General features: G+C 47.2%; 2 protein-coding genes and 1 pseudogene across 4 annotated transcripts in view; all 3 read right to left on the bottom strand.

The window, feature by feature from the left end:
* The window catches only part of LOC125352794 (saoe class I histocompatibility antigen, A alpha chain-like), a 62,898-nt gene extending 62,650 nt beyond the window's left edge, over positions 1 to 248 (bottom strand). Inside the window, exon 1 of one of the 3 annotated variants that reach the window (XM_048348167.1) lies at positions 73 to 248. In XM_048348167.1, coding sequence (XP_048204124.1) covers positions 73 to 145 — 73 coding nt within the window. In that variant the 5' untranslated portion in view covers positions 146 to 248. The remainder of the gene's footprint in view (positions 1 to 72) is intronic. The other 2 variants (XM_048348166.1, XM_048348165.1) reach the window with 2 other exon arrangements.
* Positions 249 to 3,218: 2,970 nt separating this feature from the next.
* LOC125353520 lies at positions 3,219 to 6,865 on the bottom strand (annotated as a pseudogene).
* LOC125352795 (class I histocompatibility antigen, Gogo-B*0102 alpha chain-like) lies at positions 6,485 to 11,532 on the bottom strand. Its single transcript, XM_048348168.1, has 7 exons — positions 11,319 to 11,532; positions 10,773 to 11,042; positions 10,233 to 10,508; positions 8,952 to 9,227; positions 8,727 to 8,828; positions 7,181 to 7,226; positions 6,485 to 6,960 (listed from the first exon to the last, which is right to left on the bottom strand). Exons 1-7 carry the CDS (start codon positions 11,383 to 11,385, stop codon positions 6,933 to 6,935), a joined length of 1,065 nt encoding a protein of 354 aa, XP_048204125.1. The 5' UTR covers positions 11,386 to 11,532; the 3' UTR covers positions 6,485 to 6,932.
* Between the last annotated feature and the right edge of the window lie 8,375 nt (positions 11,533 to 19,907).

The raw sequence follows: 19,907 nt of genomic DNA, 5'->3' as shown, positions 1-19,907 counted from the left end.
CCTCTGACGGTCGCCCCGCCCCGCCCCAGCAGAGGCCGTTTCCCCCCCCCCCCCCCCGCACTCCGCACTCACCGGCCCACGTCTCGGCCACACCTACAACCCCCAAGAGCAGGAGGGGGAGGGTCTGTGGCGCCATGACCCCCATCTTCAAGATCCGGGAAAGTTCTGGAGAGGTGCGTGGGAAGTGGAACCGCGGGGCTCGGGTTGACTCTTGTGATAAACCAATGGGAGTGAGAACTGGTATTGCGAGTATCCAAGCTAAAGAGGAAGTGGGGGGCGGGGAATGTGGCTTAGTGGTAAAGTGCTCCCCTAGCGTGCGCGAAGCCCTGGGTTCAATTCCTCAGCACCACATACACAGAAAAAGCCAGAAGTAGCGCTGGGGCTCAGTGGTAGAGTGCTAGCCATGAGCAAAAAGAAGCCAGAGACAGTGCTCAGGTACCAAGTCCAAGCCCCAGGACTGACAAAAAGAAAAAAAAAAAAAGTGAAAATTCTAGATGATGGCTTCCCCATCCCAGACCCCGCCTCTCCTGGCTTAGCCCTGGCCAATTGGCTGTATGAGGAAACCAGGGGAAAGAGCTGTAGGCGGGACTCAGCCTCTTCCTCCCCAACTACCCTTCAGGACTCTTCTAGAAGCAAGTTCAATTCACTAGGAATATGACACCAGAAAGTGAGCTGGCCTAGGAATGCAGCAGTGGGCAAAGCTTTCTTTAAGCCTGGAGAAGGTGTGCCCACAACACCACAAGATGCTTACAGAGATGCTTTCTTTTTATTAACTGCAGTAGGCTTTGAGTTCCAAGCCCTGAAACAAAAAATGATTTTATTACACGAGTCCTTATTGAAGCTCGAGCCTGGGTTCACGATGGTCACTGATGCAGCAGGTCTGAGTGGAGAGCCCCGACCCTCCATTCAGCAGGGTTATTATAGGGTTTGGGGGACATTCCATATGTCACATCACACAGCAAGTCATGTCACACCACGGGAAAATCATAAAACCGCATAGCAACTTGCAGCAAATCATTTTTTATCGCTGGAAAATTATTCTTATGAATGATTGGCCTAATCAATGGCGAGAACAGGCCTGGTGAAGGTGATTGGCTAGCTTATGGGGTTCGAAAAGATTGGTTTAGACATATGATCTGGGTTGGGTGGCCAAGTCATCCTTAGCTTGAGGGGACATCTGGAACTTCAAGTATTTCCTGTTATGTATTGATCAGGGTGGGGTCGCAAGGGTAGCGCCTGGAGTCATCCTTAGCTTGAGGGGACACATTAACCATGTTTCAGGAACACAAAACACACTGGCCACACTTCAATACATTTCCTTTGTGCCACAATGGCTGAAGCATTCTAACTTTAACTGACCTCTGGTCAAATGAAGTCTCTCTGGCTACCTTCATTATTTTAGACTGCATTTTCACATTGACATGTTCTGCAGTTATTCCAGGAAGCTTCAGGGCCCAGTCAGGCCCAAGCTACAATATAGAGGTGCAATGGCTGCTCAGGTTCTTCAGGAGGTGGAAAGGTTTTATTTTTACAAATCACAGCTGGTGAATGCCAGGACTTTCACCTGTAAAGGCCACCCACAAATGGGGCCCTGATGAGAGGCCTTCCTAGGAAGGAGTGGCACAGTGGGAAGGAACCTCCAAGGTCCAGGATGGAGAAGGGGGTCCCAGCCAGGGGTCTCAGCTGGAGCAGCCGAGGCAGCCAGTGTATACACACCATGGTGCGGCCCACTTCCAGCTTGCTTTTGGGAACCCGGCAAATGCAGTTTGTCCCAACATTGGTGTCCATGTCTGAGTGCAGCGCAGGCAGCACAAATTTGCATGGCCCTGCTTTTTCCACCTGGCAATCAGGTTCTTGTCCGCATAGCCTTCTTTAATGCAGTACTCATAGAGTTCTCTGCTGATGGCTTTCCGCTTGTAAGAGAGGTCAAAGATATGGCGGGTTTTCTGGTGGTTCCTCTTCCCTTCATGAGGCTCTGTCTCAGCTTCTCTCAGCTTCTGATCTAATTCATCCAGTGTTGGCTCAATCAATTCCCAGCCATCTGGGGGAGCTTTCTGGCTTCTTTTTACCTTAGGCATTTTCCCCTAATAAGATAATTTTCAAGGATCTTAGAATCTTTCCTATGAGTATGATAGAAAGCTTTCCAGTTTCTGCAGTAACAGGCTTGATTCTTGTCCAGCTTTATCAATTATTCTGTGACTTTGGATAGATCGCTTTCCCTCTTTGATCCTCAGTCTCACCAGATGCTGGACACCGAGCGCGGCCACTCTTCTGACAGCTTCTGCTACTCTGGGCTCTCTTCTAGACGAGGTCCTCATGGGGTTCTGCCTATTCCTCTCGAGAGATTGCGTTGCCTTAGTTGTCCGTGGAACTGCACTTTTTTTTTTTTTTTTGCCAGTCCTGGGCCTCAAACTCAGGTCCTGAGCACTCACTATCCCTGGCTCCTTTTTGCTCAAGGCTAGCACTCTACCACTTGAGCCACAGTGCCACTTCCGGCTTTTTCTGGTTATGTGGTGCTGAGGAATCGAACCCAGGCCTTCATGCATACGAGGCAAGCGGCATTCTACTACTCTACCACTAAGCGGCATTCCCAACCTCTGTTGTGGCTCTCTGCCCTTGCTTCCGGCAGGGTTAGCCAGCTCCCTAGACAGGACACTGGGGGCCTTGTTGCCTGGCAGCGCTCTGGCCAGGGGCAGTCCCGGCCCCTGGTGAGGTCCTGAGCTTCCTGGAGGTGGTGGTAGGGGCAGGGGTGGGGGGTGAGATTGAGCCACCAACTAAAGCCACAATGCTCCTACTAAAACACATGTACTTAACTGGTGAGACTGTTCTAAAAACAAATGACCACGGGTGGGCACATGATGATGTGCCACAGAACAAATCAACAAAACCTAGGTCAGTGTTCTTAACACAAGCTGGTCAGCAACAGAGGAAAGGCTTAAGGCAATGAGAGGCATTACAGTGAGCACCGGGGTGCTCTTTGAAGTCAATCCCAAACCTTTCAAGAAGAATGGTTTCAGGCTGGGGATATGGCCTAGTGGCAAGAGTGCCTGCCTCATATACATGAGGCCCTGGGTTCGATTCCCCAGCACCACATATATAAAAAATGGCCAGAAGTGGCGCTGTGGCTCAAGTGGCAGAGTGCTAGCCTTGAGCAAAAAGAAGCCAGGGACAGTGCTCAGGCCCTGAGTCGAAGCCCCAGGACTGGCCAAAAAAAAAAAAAAGAATGGTTTCTTAGTTTGCTAGCTGTCAGACACTGCTTTCTCTTCCTCCTCCTCATCTTCCCTCCAGTCTAGTTCAGAGGTATCCGATGATTCATGGAGCAAGACATACTCTCTGCTATTAAATCCAAACAAGTACATCCTTCTCTTTCAGTTCATAGTGTCTCTGTGGCTCAATACGCTTGTTATTCAAGAAGGTTCCATTTCCTGAGCCAAGGTCAATGATGTAGGGCTTTACCCTCCGGCCAACTGTACCCTCAGCATGGGTGTACTCCACAAGCTGAAACTGAAAGACTGCATGCTGCTTTGAACGACAGGGATGATCAATGGAAATGTCTGCAATGCGCCGGTGTTGACCCAAAAGTTAAGCACTCTGTCGATGAATGTACATGACTGGAAGTACCCCATCGTTTTTTAAAGGGAATAGAAGCCAGCATTTTGGGGGGATACGCGCTTCTGGGGGCTCACTGTACTTAATGACCACACCCCGGAAGGTGTTAGTGTCCTCGAGAAGAGCCCCAGAAAGCTTAAAGCTTGGTTTTTCTTTAACGGGCACTTCCTTGCTTCTGCTGTTGCCACCAGGTTGAGGAGCCATCTCTCGAGCCTCATTAGCACTGCCACTGATTTCATTCTTCTGGCGGTGATCTGGGCGCCTGGCATTACAAAATTCCCGCTCCTCCTCTAGAGCCTGCAAGTCCTGGCTATCTCCATCCCCGCCACCTCTGGGCCTTTCATCACAGCTCCTCCTCTGGCGTGAGTGGCCACCATGCTTGTCTCCATCACTGTTTCTAGATCTCCTGCGTTCATGCTTGTCTCCATCACTGTTTCTAGATCTCCTGTGTTCCTGCAGTGATGGGTCCTGGTCTCCTGGGGCGACCTCACCTTCCTGCTTCACCTATTTTTTTTTTTTTTTGCCAGTCCTGGGCCTTGGACTCAGGGCCAGGGTGCTGTCCCTGAGCTTCTTTTGCTCAGGGCTAGCACTCTACCACTAAGTCACAGTGCCACATCTGGCTTTTTCTCTGTATGTGGTACTGAGGAATCGAATCCAGGGCTTCCTTCACGCATGCTAGGCAAGTACTCTACCACTAAGCCACATTCCCAGCGTGCCTCATATTTTAGCATAGCTTTTCCCCTCAAGACTGATGCTCTTCCACTTGAGCCACCACACCACTTCTGGCTTTTTCTGCTTATGTGGTACTGAGAAATCAAACCCAGGGTCTCATGCATGCTAGGCAAACACTCTACAGCTCAGTCACCTTTTCAGTCTTTTGACAGTATTTTTCAGGTCTCAGTAGAGACAAATGCACCAAGAAGCCCATAGAAACAAATATTATTTTGTATGCTTTCACCAGAGCTGTTTAATCACCTCAAGATGCAATGGCAAGAATCTAGAACCAAAGGGAGCTGGGAAAAGACTTCCCAAATCCCTTTCCTATGCCACCAAGCCCACTGCAGTTCACTTTGGTTGTGGGGCTTGAACTCACGGCTTGGGCATGGCCCTGAGCTCTTTTGCTTAAGGCTCTATCTATACTTTTGAGCCACAGCTCTACTTCTGGTTTTCTGGTCATTAATTGGAAGTAAGACTCTCACAGACTTTCCTTCCCAGGCTGGCTTTGAACCACAATCCTCAGATCTCAGCTTCCTGAGTAGCTGTGATTGCAGGTGTGAGCCACCAGCACCTGGCTGTTGTTTTTCCTCTTTGGCCCTGCAGGAGATATAATAGTCTATTTCAAGTGTAGCACTGTTCACCATTTATGATTTATTATACATACACACACAATAAAAAGACTCTATTGAGGGAAAGAATATACAAACAACATAAAACTCAAAAGCTTGCCCATCATTTAAGTTTTCTCTGATTGTGAAATGAAAGTTAGATATTACCTATACATTTTGTGTATGTGGGCCAGTACTAAGGCTTAAACTCAAGGCCTCTCACTCTGCTAATGGTGAATGCTTTACCACTTGAGCCACACCTCCAAGTTCCAACGTACATTTTCTGAGAGTTCTGATCTGTTTATGGTTGTTTTTTTGTTTTGTTTTGTTTTCCTTGTTGCCAGTCCTGGGGTTTGAACTCAGTGCCTGTCCCTAAGCCTTTTTTTTTTTTTTTTTTTTAATAGTTTGGTTGTGAAGCTTGAACTCAGGATCTGGGTTTTTTTTTTTTTTCTTTTTTCTTTTTATAAAGACCAATGCTCTACTACTTGAGCCACAACTCCACTTCCAGCTTTTTGGTGGATAATTGGAGATACTCGTCTCCTTTGAACTGTGATCCTCAGATCTCAAGCCTCCTGAATAGGTAGGATTACAGGCGTGAGCCACAGACACCCAGCTCATTCATGAACTCTTTATTCAGGAAGATGTGGGGGCAGATTCCTTGAGTGCTTCCCCATGTCAGGGCAGCAGCAATTGCTCTTCTGCCTCCTTTCCCTTCTGCTTCCTGTATACTAAAAATAGTCATGGCTAACAATGGTAAGGAGCCTGCAACTGGCAAGCAGAAGTCCTGGCCGTCTATTTTGCCTCCCGGGATATTTCTAGGTCCTTCATTACTTCCCAAATGTTGTCTTTTTGATTTTCAAAACTCAAAGGAACTCTGCCTGACTACTCTTCTCCTTAGCTAGGCAGCCTTTATCCCCAGGTAAAGTGAAAAACCCCATGATTACCAGGGTGCTCCATTTGAGACCATATTTTGTGCTGATGTGGGTTTTGTGTGGAGTCCTAGGGCTTGAACTGTCCCTCAGCTTTTTTGCTCAAGGCTATTGATCTACCACTTGAATCACAGCTCCACTTCTGGCTTTTTTGGTGGCTAAATGAGATAAAAGTCTTAGACTTTCTGGGGCTGGGAATGTGGCTCAATAGTAGAGGGCTTGCCTAGCATGCATGAAGCCCTGGGTTCGATTCCTCATCACCACATAAACAGAAAAGGCTAGAAGTGGGGATGTAGCTCAAGAAGAATAATGCTAGCCTTGAGCAAGAAGCCAAGGACAGCGCCCAGGCGGAGTCCCAAGCCACAGGACTGGCAAATAAATAAAATAAAAATAAACATATGATAAAAAAAAGTCTTAGTGGGCTGGGGATATGGCCTAGTGGCAAGAGTGCTTGCCCCATATACATGAGGCTCTGGATTCAATTCCCCAGCACCACATATACAGAAAATGGCCTGAAGTGGCGCTGTGGCTCAAGTGGCAGAGTGCTAGCCTTGAGCAAAAAGAAGCCAGGGACAGTGCTCAGGCCCTGAGTCCAAGCCCCAGGACTGGCAAAAAAAAAAAAAAAAGTCTTAGACTTTCTGCACAGGCTGACTTGAAACTGGGATTCCCAGATCTCGGCCTACTGAGTAGCTAGGATTACAGGCGAGAGCCACTGGACCTGGCTTTAAGAAACTTTTCCTAAAATTAACTCATCAAACCCTCACACTAAGGATTTACAAGTTTACATTGAGATTTGTATTTTTTCTATGTACTGTCAGATGTTGTAGCCAAATGTACCATTAAAACTATAAGGAGACGCCCCAGCCCTGGTCTGCTGGAACAGGCAGTTTGTGGAGAAGGTAGGTCAGTCAGTATGGGGACAATGGCCCTGGTGGAGGGGGGGGGGCTGGCCTCCCCCGTTCTTCACACCATGCCTATAGGAATGCAGATGCACTTATACATCTTTGCAGAAAAAGGATGCAGTCATCTTCACGTCACCACGGAGAGACTTGCACTAATCTTGTGCCACTCAGTCCCACACAGGCAGCTCTTTAATACTAGGGAAAAAGAAGGGATGAGCCAGTTCAGTTCAGTTGCTATAATGGCAACACTCTGTCCAACCCACCACTCACTACAAGAGTTCCAGGGAAGGGCCGGGGTGGGAGGAGGGGGTGAGAATGCTGAAAGGGGTGCCATTGACGGAGAAGCACTGTAGTCATCAACTGCTTTGTTAAATGGCAGTTCTTTTGTACAACTACTTAAAGATAACTTTTTTACCTTCTTGTCATGAGAGATGCATCAGAGCCCTGGAAACCATCAGTACCTAGGGTGGAAAAAAAGAATAAGGCATACTTAGAGCCCAGGGAAGGCACAGCTGAAGGATGCAAGGACTGGTGATTTCTCTTGGAGCTCTCTATACACTACTCCACAAGTCTCAGTGTACCTGCTCACACTGATTTGATTTGCATCCGGGGTGTAGCCTCTTCTTTTTTTTTGGTGCTGGTCTGAGGTCTTGAACTCAGGGCCTAGGTGCTGTCCTTGAACTTTTGTGCTCAAGGCTAACATTCTACCACTCGAACCACAGCTTTACTTCAGGCATTTTTTGGTGGCTAGTTGGAAATAAGAGTCTCAAGGACCTTTCTGCCTGAGCTGACAGCGTCCAGGGCTCTGGTGCATTTCTCATGGCAAGAAGGTAAAGCCCTGTAGGGCCTGAATTGGGGGCAAAGAAGAGGGGACACAACTATATTATAAGTAGTCATAAAACTAGAACTTAAGGGGTTGGGAATATGGCCTAGCGGTAAAGTGCTCACCTGGTATACATGAAGCCCTGGGTTCGACTCCTTAGCAACATATATATAGAAAAAGCTGGAAGTGGCGCTGTGGCTCAAGTGGTTGAGCGCTAGTCTTGGGAAAGAAAAAAAAAGCCCAGGACAGTGCTCAGGCCCTGAGTTCAAGCCCTAGGTCTAGCAAAAAACAAAATAAAATGTGATCCTCAGATCTCAGACTCTTGAGTAGCTAGGATTATAGGCATGAGCCACCAGCACCTGGCAACATTTCAGATTTTATGAAATCATTACAAATATTGTTGGATATTATGTTATGAATATACTAGAAAGAAAGCTAACCCTTTGTCTGTTAGAAATAATGCTGAAATGGTTAGCATGAACTTATGACTATCTAGGATTTTAAGATTACAAAAGAATTTGCTATAACAAATATCTTTAACAAATGTCTTATTTTGGTGTTGAGTTACAAATAAAATTTGCTTTGATTAAAAAAAAAAAAGGTAAAGGCCAAGTGCCAGTGGCTCACACTTATAATCCTAGCTACTCAGGAGGAGATCTGAAGATTACAGTTCAAAGCCAACCCCAGGAAAGTCTATGAGACTTTTTTTTTTCTTTTTGTTGGTTGTAGAACTCTGGGCCTGGGCACTGCCCATGAGCTCTTCAACTTAAGGCTAGTGCTCTACCATTTTGAGCCACAGCACCACTTCCAGTTTTCTAGTGGTTAACTGGAGAATAGAGTCTCATGGACTTTTCTGTCCAGGCTGGCTTTGAACCAAGATCCTCAGATCTCAGCCTCCTGAGTAGCTAGGATTACAGGTGTGAGCCACCAGTGCCTGGGTTATGAGACTCTTATCTCCAACTAGCTACCAAAAAAGCCAGAAGTGAAGCTGTGACTTAAGTGGTAGAATGCTAGCCTTGAACAAAAAAGCTGAAGGATAGTGCTCAGGCCCTGAGTTCAAGCTCCAGGACAAGCACAAATAATAATGATGATGATGATGATAATAATAATAATAATAATGGTCCTGTCTCATCCCTACCTGCTTTTTTCTTCCTCCATATTGCAACAGCCACCGCACTTCCAAAGAGAACCAAGACAAGGACAATTTCTGTGACAGGAAATTTGCGCTTTGGAGGTGGCTCTGGGGAGAGAAGAGAAAGTGAGAGGGCCTACCCCCATCGCTCAGCTCTGACTCTAATTGGGGTCTTTGAAACAGCTCCTGCTTTTCTGATAACAAGCCACTGTGCCAAGTCCCCCTGCTTACCCCATGTCAGGGTGCGGGGCTCAGGCAGCCCCTCATGTTGTACATAGCATGTATATCTCTGTTCCTCCCCAGAAGGCACCATTATAGCTGCCCACTTCTGGAAGGTTCCATCTCCTGCAGGCCTGGTCTCTCCAAGCTCTGTTTCCTGGATCAGGTCCTCTCCATCACGCTGCCAGGTCATGGTGATCTCCGCAGGGTAGAAGTCCAGGGCCCAGCACCTCAGGGTGACCATAGGGTCAGAAGTGGGGTGGTAGACCACATTTGTCTTTGGGGGATCTGAGAGGAAAAGATGGGAAGTTCAGGAAATTTGCCTTCTTCTTCAGCCACTCCAGCACCACTCATGTGACCCTCCTGTGAATGGAAACTGGGATATGAATGCACAACACATGGGCATGTGAGCTAATCGAATCCAAGAAAAGCTTTAGAATCAGAGTGAGGGGCTGGGAATATGGCCTAGTGGCAAGAGTGCTTGCCTTATATACATGAAGCCCTGGGTTCGACTCCCCAGCACCACATATATAGAAAATAACCAGAAGTGGCGCTGTGGCTCCAGTGGCAGAATGCTAGCCTTGAGCAAAAAGAAGCCAGGAACAGTGCTCAGGCACTGAGTCCAAGCCCAGGACTGACAAAAAAAAAAAAAATAGAATCAGAGTGAGCCAATCAAAAGTAAAAGATTCAATGTCTTTGACTAGAAGAATAGGTACTCCTGGTTCTGGCCTAGTGGTCACTGAGAAATTCAGCATATTTGAAGTCAGCCCTCTAATGGCACTGGGTGAGGGTCAGAATACAAGGCCTGAGAGGATCAAGTTTCAAAATCAGCTCCAAAGTCAAAGGAAACTATTGCTAGGTTTATTTCTTTAAATCTACTCTATTTTCATTAAAAAAAAATTTTTGTGATGGTCCTGGGCCTTGAACTCAAGTCCTGGATGCCGTCCTCAGCTTCTTTGCTCAAGGCTAGTGCTTTACCTTCTGGCTTTTTTGGTAGTTTAGTTAGGGAGATAAGAATCTCACAGCCTTTCCTGCCCAGGATGGCTTTGAATTCCTATTCTCAGATCTCCTGAGTAGCTAGGATTACAGGCATGAGCTACTGGCGCTCTTAATCGTCCCGAGAGAAGGGACAGCCTTTGCTTAAGTCACTCTCTGACGCTGGATTGGAAAACCCAAGAGTTCTCTTCTCCGTTGCCATGCAAGAGAGAGGCAGGCAGGATTCCAGCTCTATCCCAGTGACATGAGCCCCTTACCCAGGACAAGACAAACGAGTCGCCCGGTGGCCCCTCAAACCTGCGCGCTTTAGCGCCTCCTTCCCGTTCTCCAGGTATCTCAGGAGCCTCTTCACGCACTCCTTCTCCAGGTAGGCTCTCTCTTGTTCGGTTTCACCTGTTGCCTCCCATTTGCGCCGAATGATCTGAGCCACGGTGTCTGCCGCGGTCCAGGAGTTCAGGTCCTCGTTCAAAGAGATGAAATCCTCGCCGTCGTAGGCCTCGGCTCTGTACCCGCGAAGGAAGCGTCCGTCGGGCCCCACGTCGCAGCCGCAGATCCTCTGGTAGGTGTGAGAGCCTGGCCCCGCCCCTGATGTCAGCCACGCCCACCTCCTCGGCCCTGCCCCGAGGCCAGCCCCGCCCAACAGCGGGCTCGGAGATCAGCCCCGCCCACCATCCCACTTCCTTCCTCCCCACCCCCGCCCCTGGTGACGCGAGATTTTCCTCCAAACTGAAAACGAATTCTGGTCAGGTTTCCCGCGTTTTTTCCTCGCCCGGGCATAACCGAGGTCCCCAGCCTAGTGCGGAAGCTCGGGCCCCACCGGGGCCCAGGCTCGCTCACCGTCCCGGCTCTGGTTGTAGTAACCCAGAAGGGTCTGCAGTTGATCCCGGAAAATCTGCGCTTTGGCCTTGCAGATCTGCGTCTCCTGCTCCCAGTGCTTGGACCCCGCCGGCTCCACCCACGGCGCCCGCGGCTCCATCTTCGGACTCGGGGCTTCGCTGTCGTAGTGCACGAACGGGGTGTCGTCCACGTAGCCGACGATGATGAAGCGTGGGTCCGCGCGGCCCGGCCGGGACACCGCGGTGTCCAAATACTTCAGGGAGTGGAAGCCTGCGGGCGGGAGCGGCTGAGCCCCGCTGCGCCCAGGGCGCCACACACACCCGGGGTCCCAGGGTTGATGTGACCGGAGAGAGAGCACAGGGTTCAGGAGGTGGAAGAGGGAGGCGGACAAGAAGAGCTACAAGTAGGAGAGGGAGGAGGGGTGTGGAAAACTTGGGGGGAAGGTCAGGACAGACCATCCCCAATAGCGACCCGCGGAGACGCCAGGGTGGAGAGGCTCCTCGGCCCCTTCTCAAGTGGGGTCCTTCATCTTCCAGCGCTACTCACGTGCCCAGGTCTGCTTCGGGGCCAGGGCCCCCCAGAGCAGCAACAGGAAGGCATAGATGGGCATCATGCCTGTAAGAGTTATTAAAGAAGGTAGCCGATAATGGAGACCGCCCTGGGATGTTCTGGCAGGAGAGAAAAGTTGATTACAGCAGGGCCTTATCTAGGACTGGGGCAGGGAGGTGTGGCCAGGTGGACTAGCTTGTAACCTCAGGGAAGGGGGGAGTAAGTGCCTCTAGATATGCCAGTTACCTAGGTAACTGGGTGGAGTCATAGCCTTGTGGGGGCAGTTATTTGGAGCCCTCCCTCCGGGGTGGAGCTTACAATGCCCATTTTTGAGATTTGTAGGCCTCCCTGCAGGTCTGGGGGGGCTTTGCAACTTAGAGCCGCGGTGACATGTAGTGACCTACCAGGCAAACGAAGTCCTCAGCGCTGGGCTTCCGCACCCCTAATAGTGCCCTCTGCCCCAAGTCCCTGAGTGCCACACAAGCTCAGGACCTGGGACTTTGCTCTGACCCAGCTATTCTTGGACAGCGTCCTCTCTGCTTGTCTTTGGATGAAAGCACCCTCCAGTAGGGATATGACACCAGAGAGTCAGCTGGGAACCCAGTGGAGAGAATAGAGTTTCTCTGCAAGTGTAGAGAAAGTGTACCAGCTACCAACCGAGATCCCTGTAGGAACAGTAAGGTCTACCCCAGAGGGCTCCAAGCAGATGCCCCCACCTGGTTATCTCCACCCAGTTACCTGGGGAACCGGCACACCTAGAGGCAGTTACTCCCCCTTCCCTGAGGGCACATCCTAGTCCACCAGGCCTCAGCTTCCAGCCTCTGCCTAAATAAGGTAAGCTGGGCAGGAGTCGTCCCTTCTCTTCCGCCTGAATACCTCGTGGCGTCCTTTACCGGCTACATACTTTAATAAACCTTACATGTATGGTGCCATGACCCGGGAAGGGCTTTGAGTCAGGACAGGCGGAATTCCCCTCTGTTTTTCTCCATTTTTCTGTGAGTATCCCCAGTCCTGGTGGCCCTTTCTCCGAGAACCGAACTGCTGCAAGACGCCACGCGGGACTTTTCACCATTGCTGGCCTCCACATCCACGTCCACACCACTTCTCTACTCCGGTGAGTGAAGCTGCTGCTCAGGTTCTCTGTAGCTCTGTACCACGCTGCCAGAGGACTTCCCCAGGCCCAGGGCCCTGTCACCTCCGGGGCCCAGGACACTTGGCTTTGGGGGGTTGGCCTCCTCTCTCTCCAGAGGGCACTGGGGGAAGTCAGGACGCTGCTTCTGCCCGGTAAGCTCTCATTCACTCACCAGGCCGCCTACCTCCCGCACTTTAATGGGTTTGGGGGGTCACAGTCACACCCAAGCCTGGACCCTGCTAGCTTACCTCTTGCCAGTGCAACGAGGCCTGCTCGAAATACTCGCACAGATACAGTTTCTGCCGCTGCAATGGTAAATGGTCAAAAGTTGCTTATATTCAGGCTCTCTTTCTCTTCCTTTCTCTTCTCATTTACCTGCTTGCTTGCTTTATAAAACTCCAAGTCATACTATCCTGATAATGTGCCTTGCTAACAAAGCTGCCTCTTTTCACAGGCCTTGGAAACAGGCTTGACCACCAATGTGCTTTGTCACTAAAGATATCTTATGTATGTATGTATTTATTTACTTATTTATTTGCCAGTCCTGGGCCTTAAACTCAGGGCCTGAGCACTGTCCCTGGGTTCTTCACACTCAAGGCTAGCACTCTGCCACTTGAGCCACAGCGCCACTTCTGGCCATTTTCTATATATGTGTGCTGAGGATTCGAACCCAGGACTTCATGTATGTGAGGCAAGCACTCTTGCCACTAGGCCACATTCCCAGCTCCCTGGATATTGGGGTTTAACAGGCACCATCGTGGCACCTGCTCAGGCGCCATTATGCAGTAGCAAGTGTTCTCTGTTCATGTCCTCTCTCCTGGCCCCCCTCCAGTCACCATGTCATCCCACTTGAGCTGAATTGGTTTATCAAAATATAGTTTCTCCATTTTATAATCTGAAAACTTTTGTTTGCTAACAAAGTTTTTGTTTTTCTGACCACATGGGTCTAAAGTATTGGGAAAAATAATATCATTTACTGCTGGAATTCCAAGAGTCTATGGCAGAAATTCAATTCTGTGCCATGTAAAACCTGTGCATGTGTGTTCCGTGTGTATGTCTCTGTAAACGTCATTTGTTAGTGAAGAAAGTCTTAGAAAAGGGAATTGAAGAAACAAAGGGTAGGGATGGTATGAGTATGTCTTAAAAGATAAAGCTCATTAAATTGGTATGTAAACACTGATGTAAAACCAGTGTCATTCTTTGTATGTCCATCTAGCTTATAAATCTATGCTAAAACTCATCACATCTATTGAGTTTTGTCATTGCAGAATTATGGCAGGTATTTGTTGTTCAATTCTTGACAAGGTGCAGGTAAGCTCTAGTCCTCATGGTCTCCTTGTTGCTTTAATTGGGAATAAAAAAGGGCTTCTATGCCAAAAACTTGAATTTTCTGCCCTAAACCTTTCCTTTTGCCTTAATTTTTAAAAAATTTTCCAGCCCCTGTCTAATGAGACTTCTTCCAGGCTTCATTCAAGGACTGGCATCTACCATCAAGGGACAGCTGCTGCTGGCCTTCTCCTGAAGGGGCCACATTTCCGCCATTTACCCCTAATATCGACACCCCTTGCCAGCAGGAAGTAGCCAGAGAATCTTGGTCCTTTTCCATAATTATTAAAAGGCCGAAATGTAAGGTCCACCTGGGAAGGCTCCATGCAGTTGCCCCAGTTGGTTAAGTCTCCACCCAGTTACCTGGGTAACCGTCACACCACAGCTGTTACTTACCCCTTCCCTGAGGTCACATCCTAATCCACCTGGCCACAACTCCCTGCCCCTCCCGTAGATAAGGCAGGGTGGATCAGGGTTCAAAGCCAGACTAGCCAGACAAATCTGAGAGTATTTCTTATTTCCAGTTAGCCAGCTAAAAGCCAGAAATGGAGGTGTGGTTCAAGTGGTAGAGTACCAGCCTTGAATGAAAAAGCTAAGTATACAAGGCCTAAACCCCATTACTGGCACACAAAAAAATCAGCGGAATTTTTTTTTCTACAAATAGAGGTTAATATTTTCTTGTGGCTGTTTATATTACACAAAGAAGATCTTTTTTGGGGGGGAGGGGGCAGTCCTGGACTTGACCTTAGGGCCAGGGTGCTCAAGGCTAGCGCTCTATCACTTCAGCCAGCTGTGCCAGGGGTCGTCCCTTCTCTCCAGCCACAGGCACTACTAGCTACTTTAATAATAAACTTAATAAACCTTATAGGAACCACTTCCCTTTCTGTTTATAATCAGAAGTGGGCAGCAAAGATTGCTACATTAGAATGGTCGAGGAGTCTAATATGGAAGAAACAATTTTGGAGCTGGGTGCTGGTGGCTCACACACATAATCCTAACTACTCAGGAGGCTGAGGTCTGAGGATGGCGGTTGGAAGCCAGCCAAGGCTGGAGATAGTCTTATGAACTTTCCAACATAGCTGGAGGACCTGTGCTTTGAGTAGTAGGCCTAGTGCTTAAGCACTAGGCTTAAGCAGAAGAAGCTCCAGAGTAGCACCTAGACACTGGGTTCAAGCTCCAAGACTAGCAAAAATAGAGGAAAAACAAAGCCAGAATGGGAGATGTGGCAAGAGTGCCAGCCTTGATCATAAATACCAAGCAATAGTGCAAGGCACTGAGTTCAAGCCAGTACCTTTGCACGCACATGTTGCATACACACACATCTTCATCTCATAGCCTTGAGTTTAAGAAAACGCCATGTGGTAAAATACTACAGTCCTCTCCTATTCCACTAGAAACCACTATTGGCCCCATGATCCCCAATAAATTATTGAATCCAGGATAACCACTGTAGACTCTATACTTCAATGTTTTCCCATATGCACATATACTTATTATGAAAGAGAATACCAAAATCGAGAGACACAGGGTAAAAAGACAAACAACTACAAAAGCAATACTTGCAAAACTGTTTGGTGTAAATCAACTGAACAACTCAGGGGGGGAAGGAAAAGGGGGAGGGGGGAATGAGGGAGGAGGGAACAAACAAGAAATGTATCCAATGACTAACATATGAAACTGTAACCTCTCTGTACATCAGTTTGACAATAAAAATTAAAAAAAAAAAGAAACAACCAACCTACCTACTTCCCTTTTACACCCAGAGAGAGAAGCTGCAACCTGGATAAGGTGTAGACGCCATGTAGCTCCCTCTCCCGTGGGAGCTATGGCCCCACTAATAAACCTTATAAACCTTAAAAAAAAAGTCTCAATCAGGAGCAGAGCAGATGCTGAAGTATAAAATAGGAGAATTGGAGTCTTCTATTTCCTGGCTGAGGAGCAGGAAATGGTTCTTTTTATATTTGTCTGTTTAACCCTGTTATACTAAAATAAATCTAGGTTAGGTAATGCTTTTTGTGAGTGGATCTCAAGTGTATGCAGACATCATTCTCTAATGCAACAGAAGGGTTCTTTATTAATTTCTCTAAATCACTTTTCAAGCAGCTGGTAGGCCTGTATTTTTTTATTATTATTTTGCCAGTCCTGGGCTTTGAGAGCCTGAGTACTACTGTCCCTGGCTTCTTTTTGCTCAAGGCTAGCACTCTGCCACTTGAGCCACAGCACCACTTCTGGTCATTGTCTATATATGTGGTGCTGGGGAATCGAACCCAGGGCTTCATGTATAAGAGGCAAACACTCTTGCCACTAGGTTATATTCCCAGCCTGTAGGCCTGTATCTTATCTCTGCATTACTAATGGAGACCTGAATTTAAGGCTAGCTACTTCCATCGGTTTCCTTTCTGAAATGTTACTTTTAGGTCTTCATCTTTTTTTTTTGCACAGAATCCAAGATTACAGGAGACTATAAAATTAAGAGCAAGACTTTGTGAAATGTATGTAAAGTAATATGCCCCAGATCATTTGAATTGTGACTTTAAATAGTTGTTAAATAGAAAAAGTTGCAATATGAAGTATAGTAATACCCATGAACCAATTAGAACAAGTGTGTATCATAAGGATGATATGTTAGAGCCAGGCACTGGTGGCTCATGCCTGTAATCCTAGCTACTGACAAAGCTGAAATCTGAGGATCATGGTTTGAAGCCAGCCTGGGCAAGAAAGTCAGATTCCTATCTCCAATGAACTACTCAAAAAAGCCAGAAGTGGCATTGTGATACACATGCTTGCCTTGAGCAAAAGTAACTCAGGACAGTGCCTAGGCCCAGAGTTCAAGTTCCAGGAATGGCAAGAGAAAAGAGCCAGGTGCCAGTGGCTCACACCTGTAATCGTAGCTACTCAGGAGGCCGAGATTCGAGGATTATGGTTCATAGCTAGCACAGGCAGGAAAGTCTGTTAAGACTTTTTTCTTTGCTGGCCATGGGACTTAAACTCAGGCACTGTCCCTGAGCTTTTTTTGCTCAAGGACAGCTCTACCAGTTGAATTACAGTGCCACTTCCAGCTTTCTCTGAGTAGTTTATTGGAGATGAGAGTTTTGCAGACTTCTGCGTGGGCTGTCTTTGAACTGTGATCCTCAGATCTCAGCCTCCTGAGTAGCTAAGATTATAGGTGTGAGCCACCTGGAAACGTTTTTTTCCCCTCCTAGGTGATGATTGAACTTAGAGCCTTGCACTTGCCAGGCAAATGTTCTACCGTTGAGCTAAATCCCCAACCCATGAATTATCTCCAATAAATTATCCACCCCTGGCCCCTGCAAAAAAAAAAAAAAAAAGCTACAAGTGGTGTTGTGGCTCAAGAGATAAGAGCCCTAGGCTTAAGCAAAAGCTCAGGGACAGTACCCAGGTCTCGAGTTCAAACCCAGTACTGCCAAAAAGAAGAGGAGACATAATCTTAAAGTTCTTTGAACTACATTAAGACTGGACTGGGAATATGGCCTAGTGGTAAAGTGCTCGCCTCACATACATGAAGCCCTAGGTTCGATTCCTCAGCACCACATATATAGAAAATGGCCAGAAGTGGTGCTGTGGCTCAAGTGGCAGAGTACTAGCCTTGAACAAAAAGAAGCCAGGGATAGTGCTCAGTCCCTAAGTTCAAGCACCAGGACTAGCAAAAAAAAAAAAAAAAGACAACTACATTAAGTTGTATTTCTGAAAACACAAAGCAGAAAACAATTAAGTTTAATAGTATAAAAACTTAAAAAGGATGATGAGGGCTAGGAATATGGCCTAGTGGCAAGAGTGCTTGCCTCGTACACCTGGAGCCCTGGGTTCGATTCCTCAGCACCATGTATATAGAATACGGCCAAAAGTGGCGCTGTGGCTCAAGTGGCAGAGTGCTAGCCTTGAGCAAAAAGAAGCCAGGGACAGTGCTCAGGCCCTGAGTTAAAAAAAAAAAGCATGATGATCTGAACTTATCCCCTATACCATGTTTGAGGATAGTCCTGTTTTGGACACTGAGGCATCCTGCTGCTGGCAGTATCAGCTTTCTTAACATTCATCATTCCATACAGAGAAAAATAGCTTCATCTCCCTGGATGGTTTATGTGAATACCAAGAAGCTGTTACTGGAAGTGAATTGAAGTCTCCTAAGTAGATAGGATTACAGGCATGAGCCACCAGCTGGATTTTTTTTGCCAGTCACAGGGCTTAATCTCAGGGTTTGGGCACGGTCCATGTCCCTGAGCCTTTTTTTTTTTTTAATTGGGTGTAAGTTATTACATATATTTCACAGAATACACTTTAACATTCACAATGATAAAAATTGTCATTCTACTCTACATAGCTTATGAAGTCTATGATCTTTAACAATACACTTTCTCCATTTCCGATGATACATTTTTGTTTAGCCACATCGGTTCCCTCCACTCATTCCTTCCCAGTCCCACCCATGAGTTGCTTAGTTCCCTTTCATCTGTGTCTGAGATACGGATGATCCCCTCTACTATATTATTACTATTCTCACACACTTTCCACTCATTGTGTCCTCTTTGCGTCTTACTGTGTTTTGGTACCTTGAGACCTGTTTACTTTGTTCCATCTCTTTGCATTTTAATTCTAACACCTGCGTATCAGGGAGACCATACACTGTCTGTTCTTGGCTTATCTCACCCTGTGCTTTGCTCAAAGCTAACACTCGAACAGTTGAGCCACTGTGCCCTTGCAGCCTTTTCTGAGTTGAACCCAGTGCTAGGCAAGCATTCTACCATTAATTTTTCTTGTCTTTGAATTGTACAAGGGTATTTCAACATGTTAACTTATGAGTACAGTGCATCTTGATCGGTGTCACCCCTTCTATCATTCTCCCCTATCTCCAACCCCATCCATCCCCTTGCTAATTCCATTTTCACATATGTACATCGATTTTGACCATAATCACTCACTTCCATTTATCTGCCCCACCCCACTTCCACCCTAAATGTTCATCTTCCTGGAATTGTAGGCAGGTGTGCCAATACTGGGGCTTGAACTCCAAATCTCCCACCCTTGCTTAGTTTTCTCTGCTCAAGGTTGGCTTTACCACTTAAGCCATACTTTCACTCCCAAGTTTTTGCTGGTTAATTGTTCAAATTATGTTGGAGCGAGGACTGTAGCTTAATGGTACAGCGCTTGCCTAGTAACATTAAACTAGGTGATCTTGCTTATGCATACTTGTCTTCATTCCTTATTTTTCAGGATTGGTTCACAGCTTCTTCAAAAGATTCCAAGTGACCCAAAGCCCAATACCTTATTCTCATAGATGAAATAAAAATTAAAGCTGACAAGTCTCAATAAAAGTATTGTAAATTACAGTGGCGCATGCCTGTAATCCTAATTAGGAGGCTGAAATCCTGAAGATGACTGTTTGAAATCAGCTTAGGGTAAAGTCAAGACTTATCTCCCAAGTAACCAGCAAAAAGGCTGGAGGGGTTGGCTTAAGTGGTAGAGCACCAACCAGATAAGCTTGAAACCTCTAGTTAGTCTTCAGCAAAAGTTGATTAAAAAGAATTCTTGTTTATTCCTGATCTTGCTTTTCCTTTATAAACATAGTTCAGCTGCAACATCTGTTGTTTAACCACATACTGGATAGTTTCACACCTGTTAACAATAGTTTGGACATCCTGCATGTGTGAAACACTGGTTCAAATGATTTACACATATGATCACTACGAAGAGTAAACCTTCCCCAATAAAATTTTACAAGGAGTCATGGTTCTTTTCTTTTCATACTGGGGATCGAACCCAGGATGTTGCACTTGCTAGGCAAGTAATTTGCCACCGAGCTCCCAGCCCTCATGGTTCTTTTTCTATTGGATGTGGAAACAGGTCAGCTAATGAGGACTAACCTTCATCTCACAGCCCCAAGTCTGAGAGACACTGACTTAGACCTCTTTTCTTAGGAGAGGCCATCTTCTTTGTCAATCCAGAATGTGTTTTCAAAGGTAACAAGGGGTTTGGCCCATACCTCAATCCCCACTCCACCTAGCCCCACCACACAGATGAGCTGGCCCACGCTGAGGAATTGCTGAAACAGCAGCTGGAGCAGTACCAGGAATTACAGAAAGAGCAAGAGGGGGCCTGGGATGCCCAGGCCC

This window comes from Perognathus longimembris, chromosome 6, assembly GCF_023159225.1.
Source record: "Perognathus longimembris pacificus isolate PPM17 chromosome 6, ASM2315922v1, whole genome shotgun sequence".
NCBI classification, from domain to species: domain Eukaryota; kingdom Metazoa; phylum Chordata; class Mammalia; order Rodentia; family Heteromyidae; genus Perognathus; species Perognathus longimembris.
This window is presented reverse-complemented; position numbering and strand designations above follow the sequence as displayed.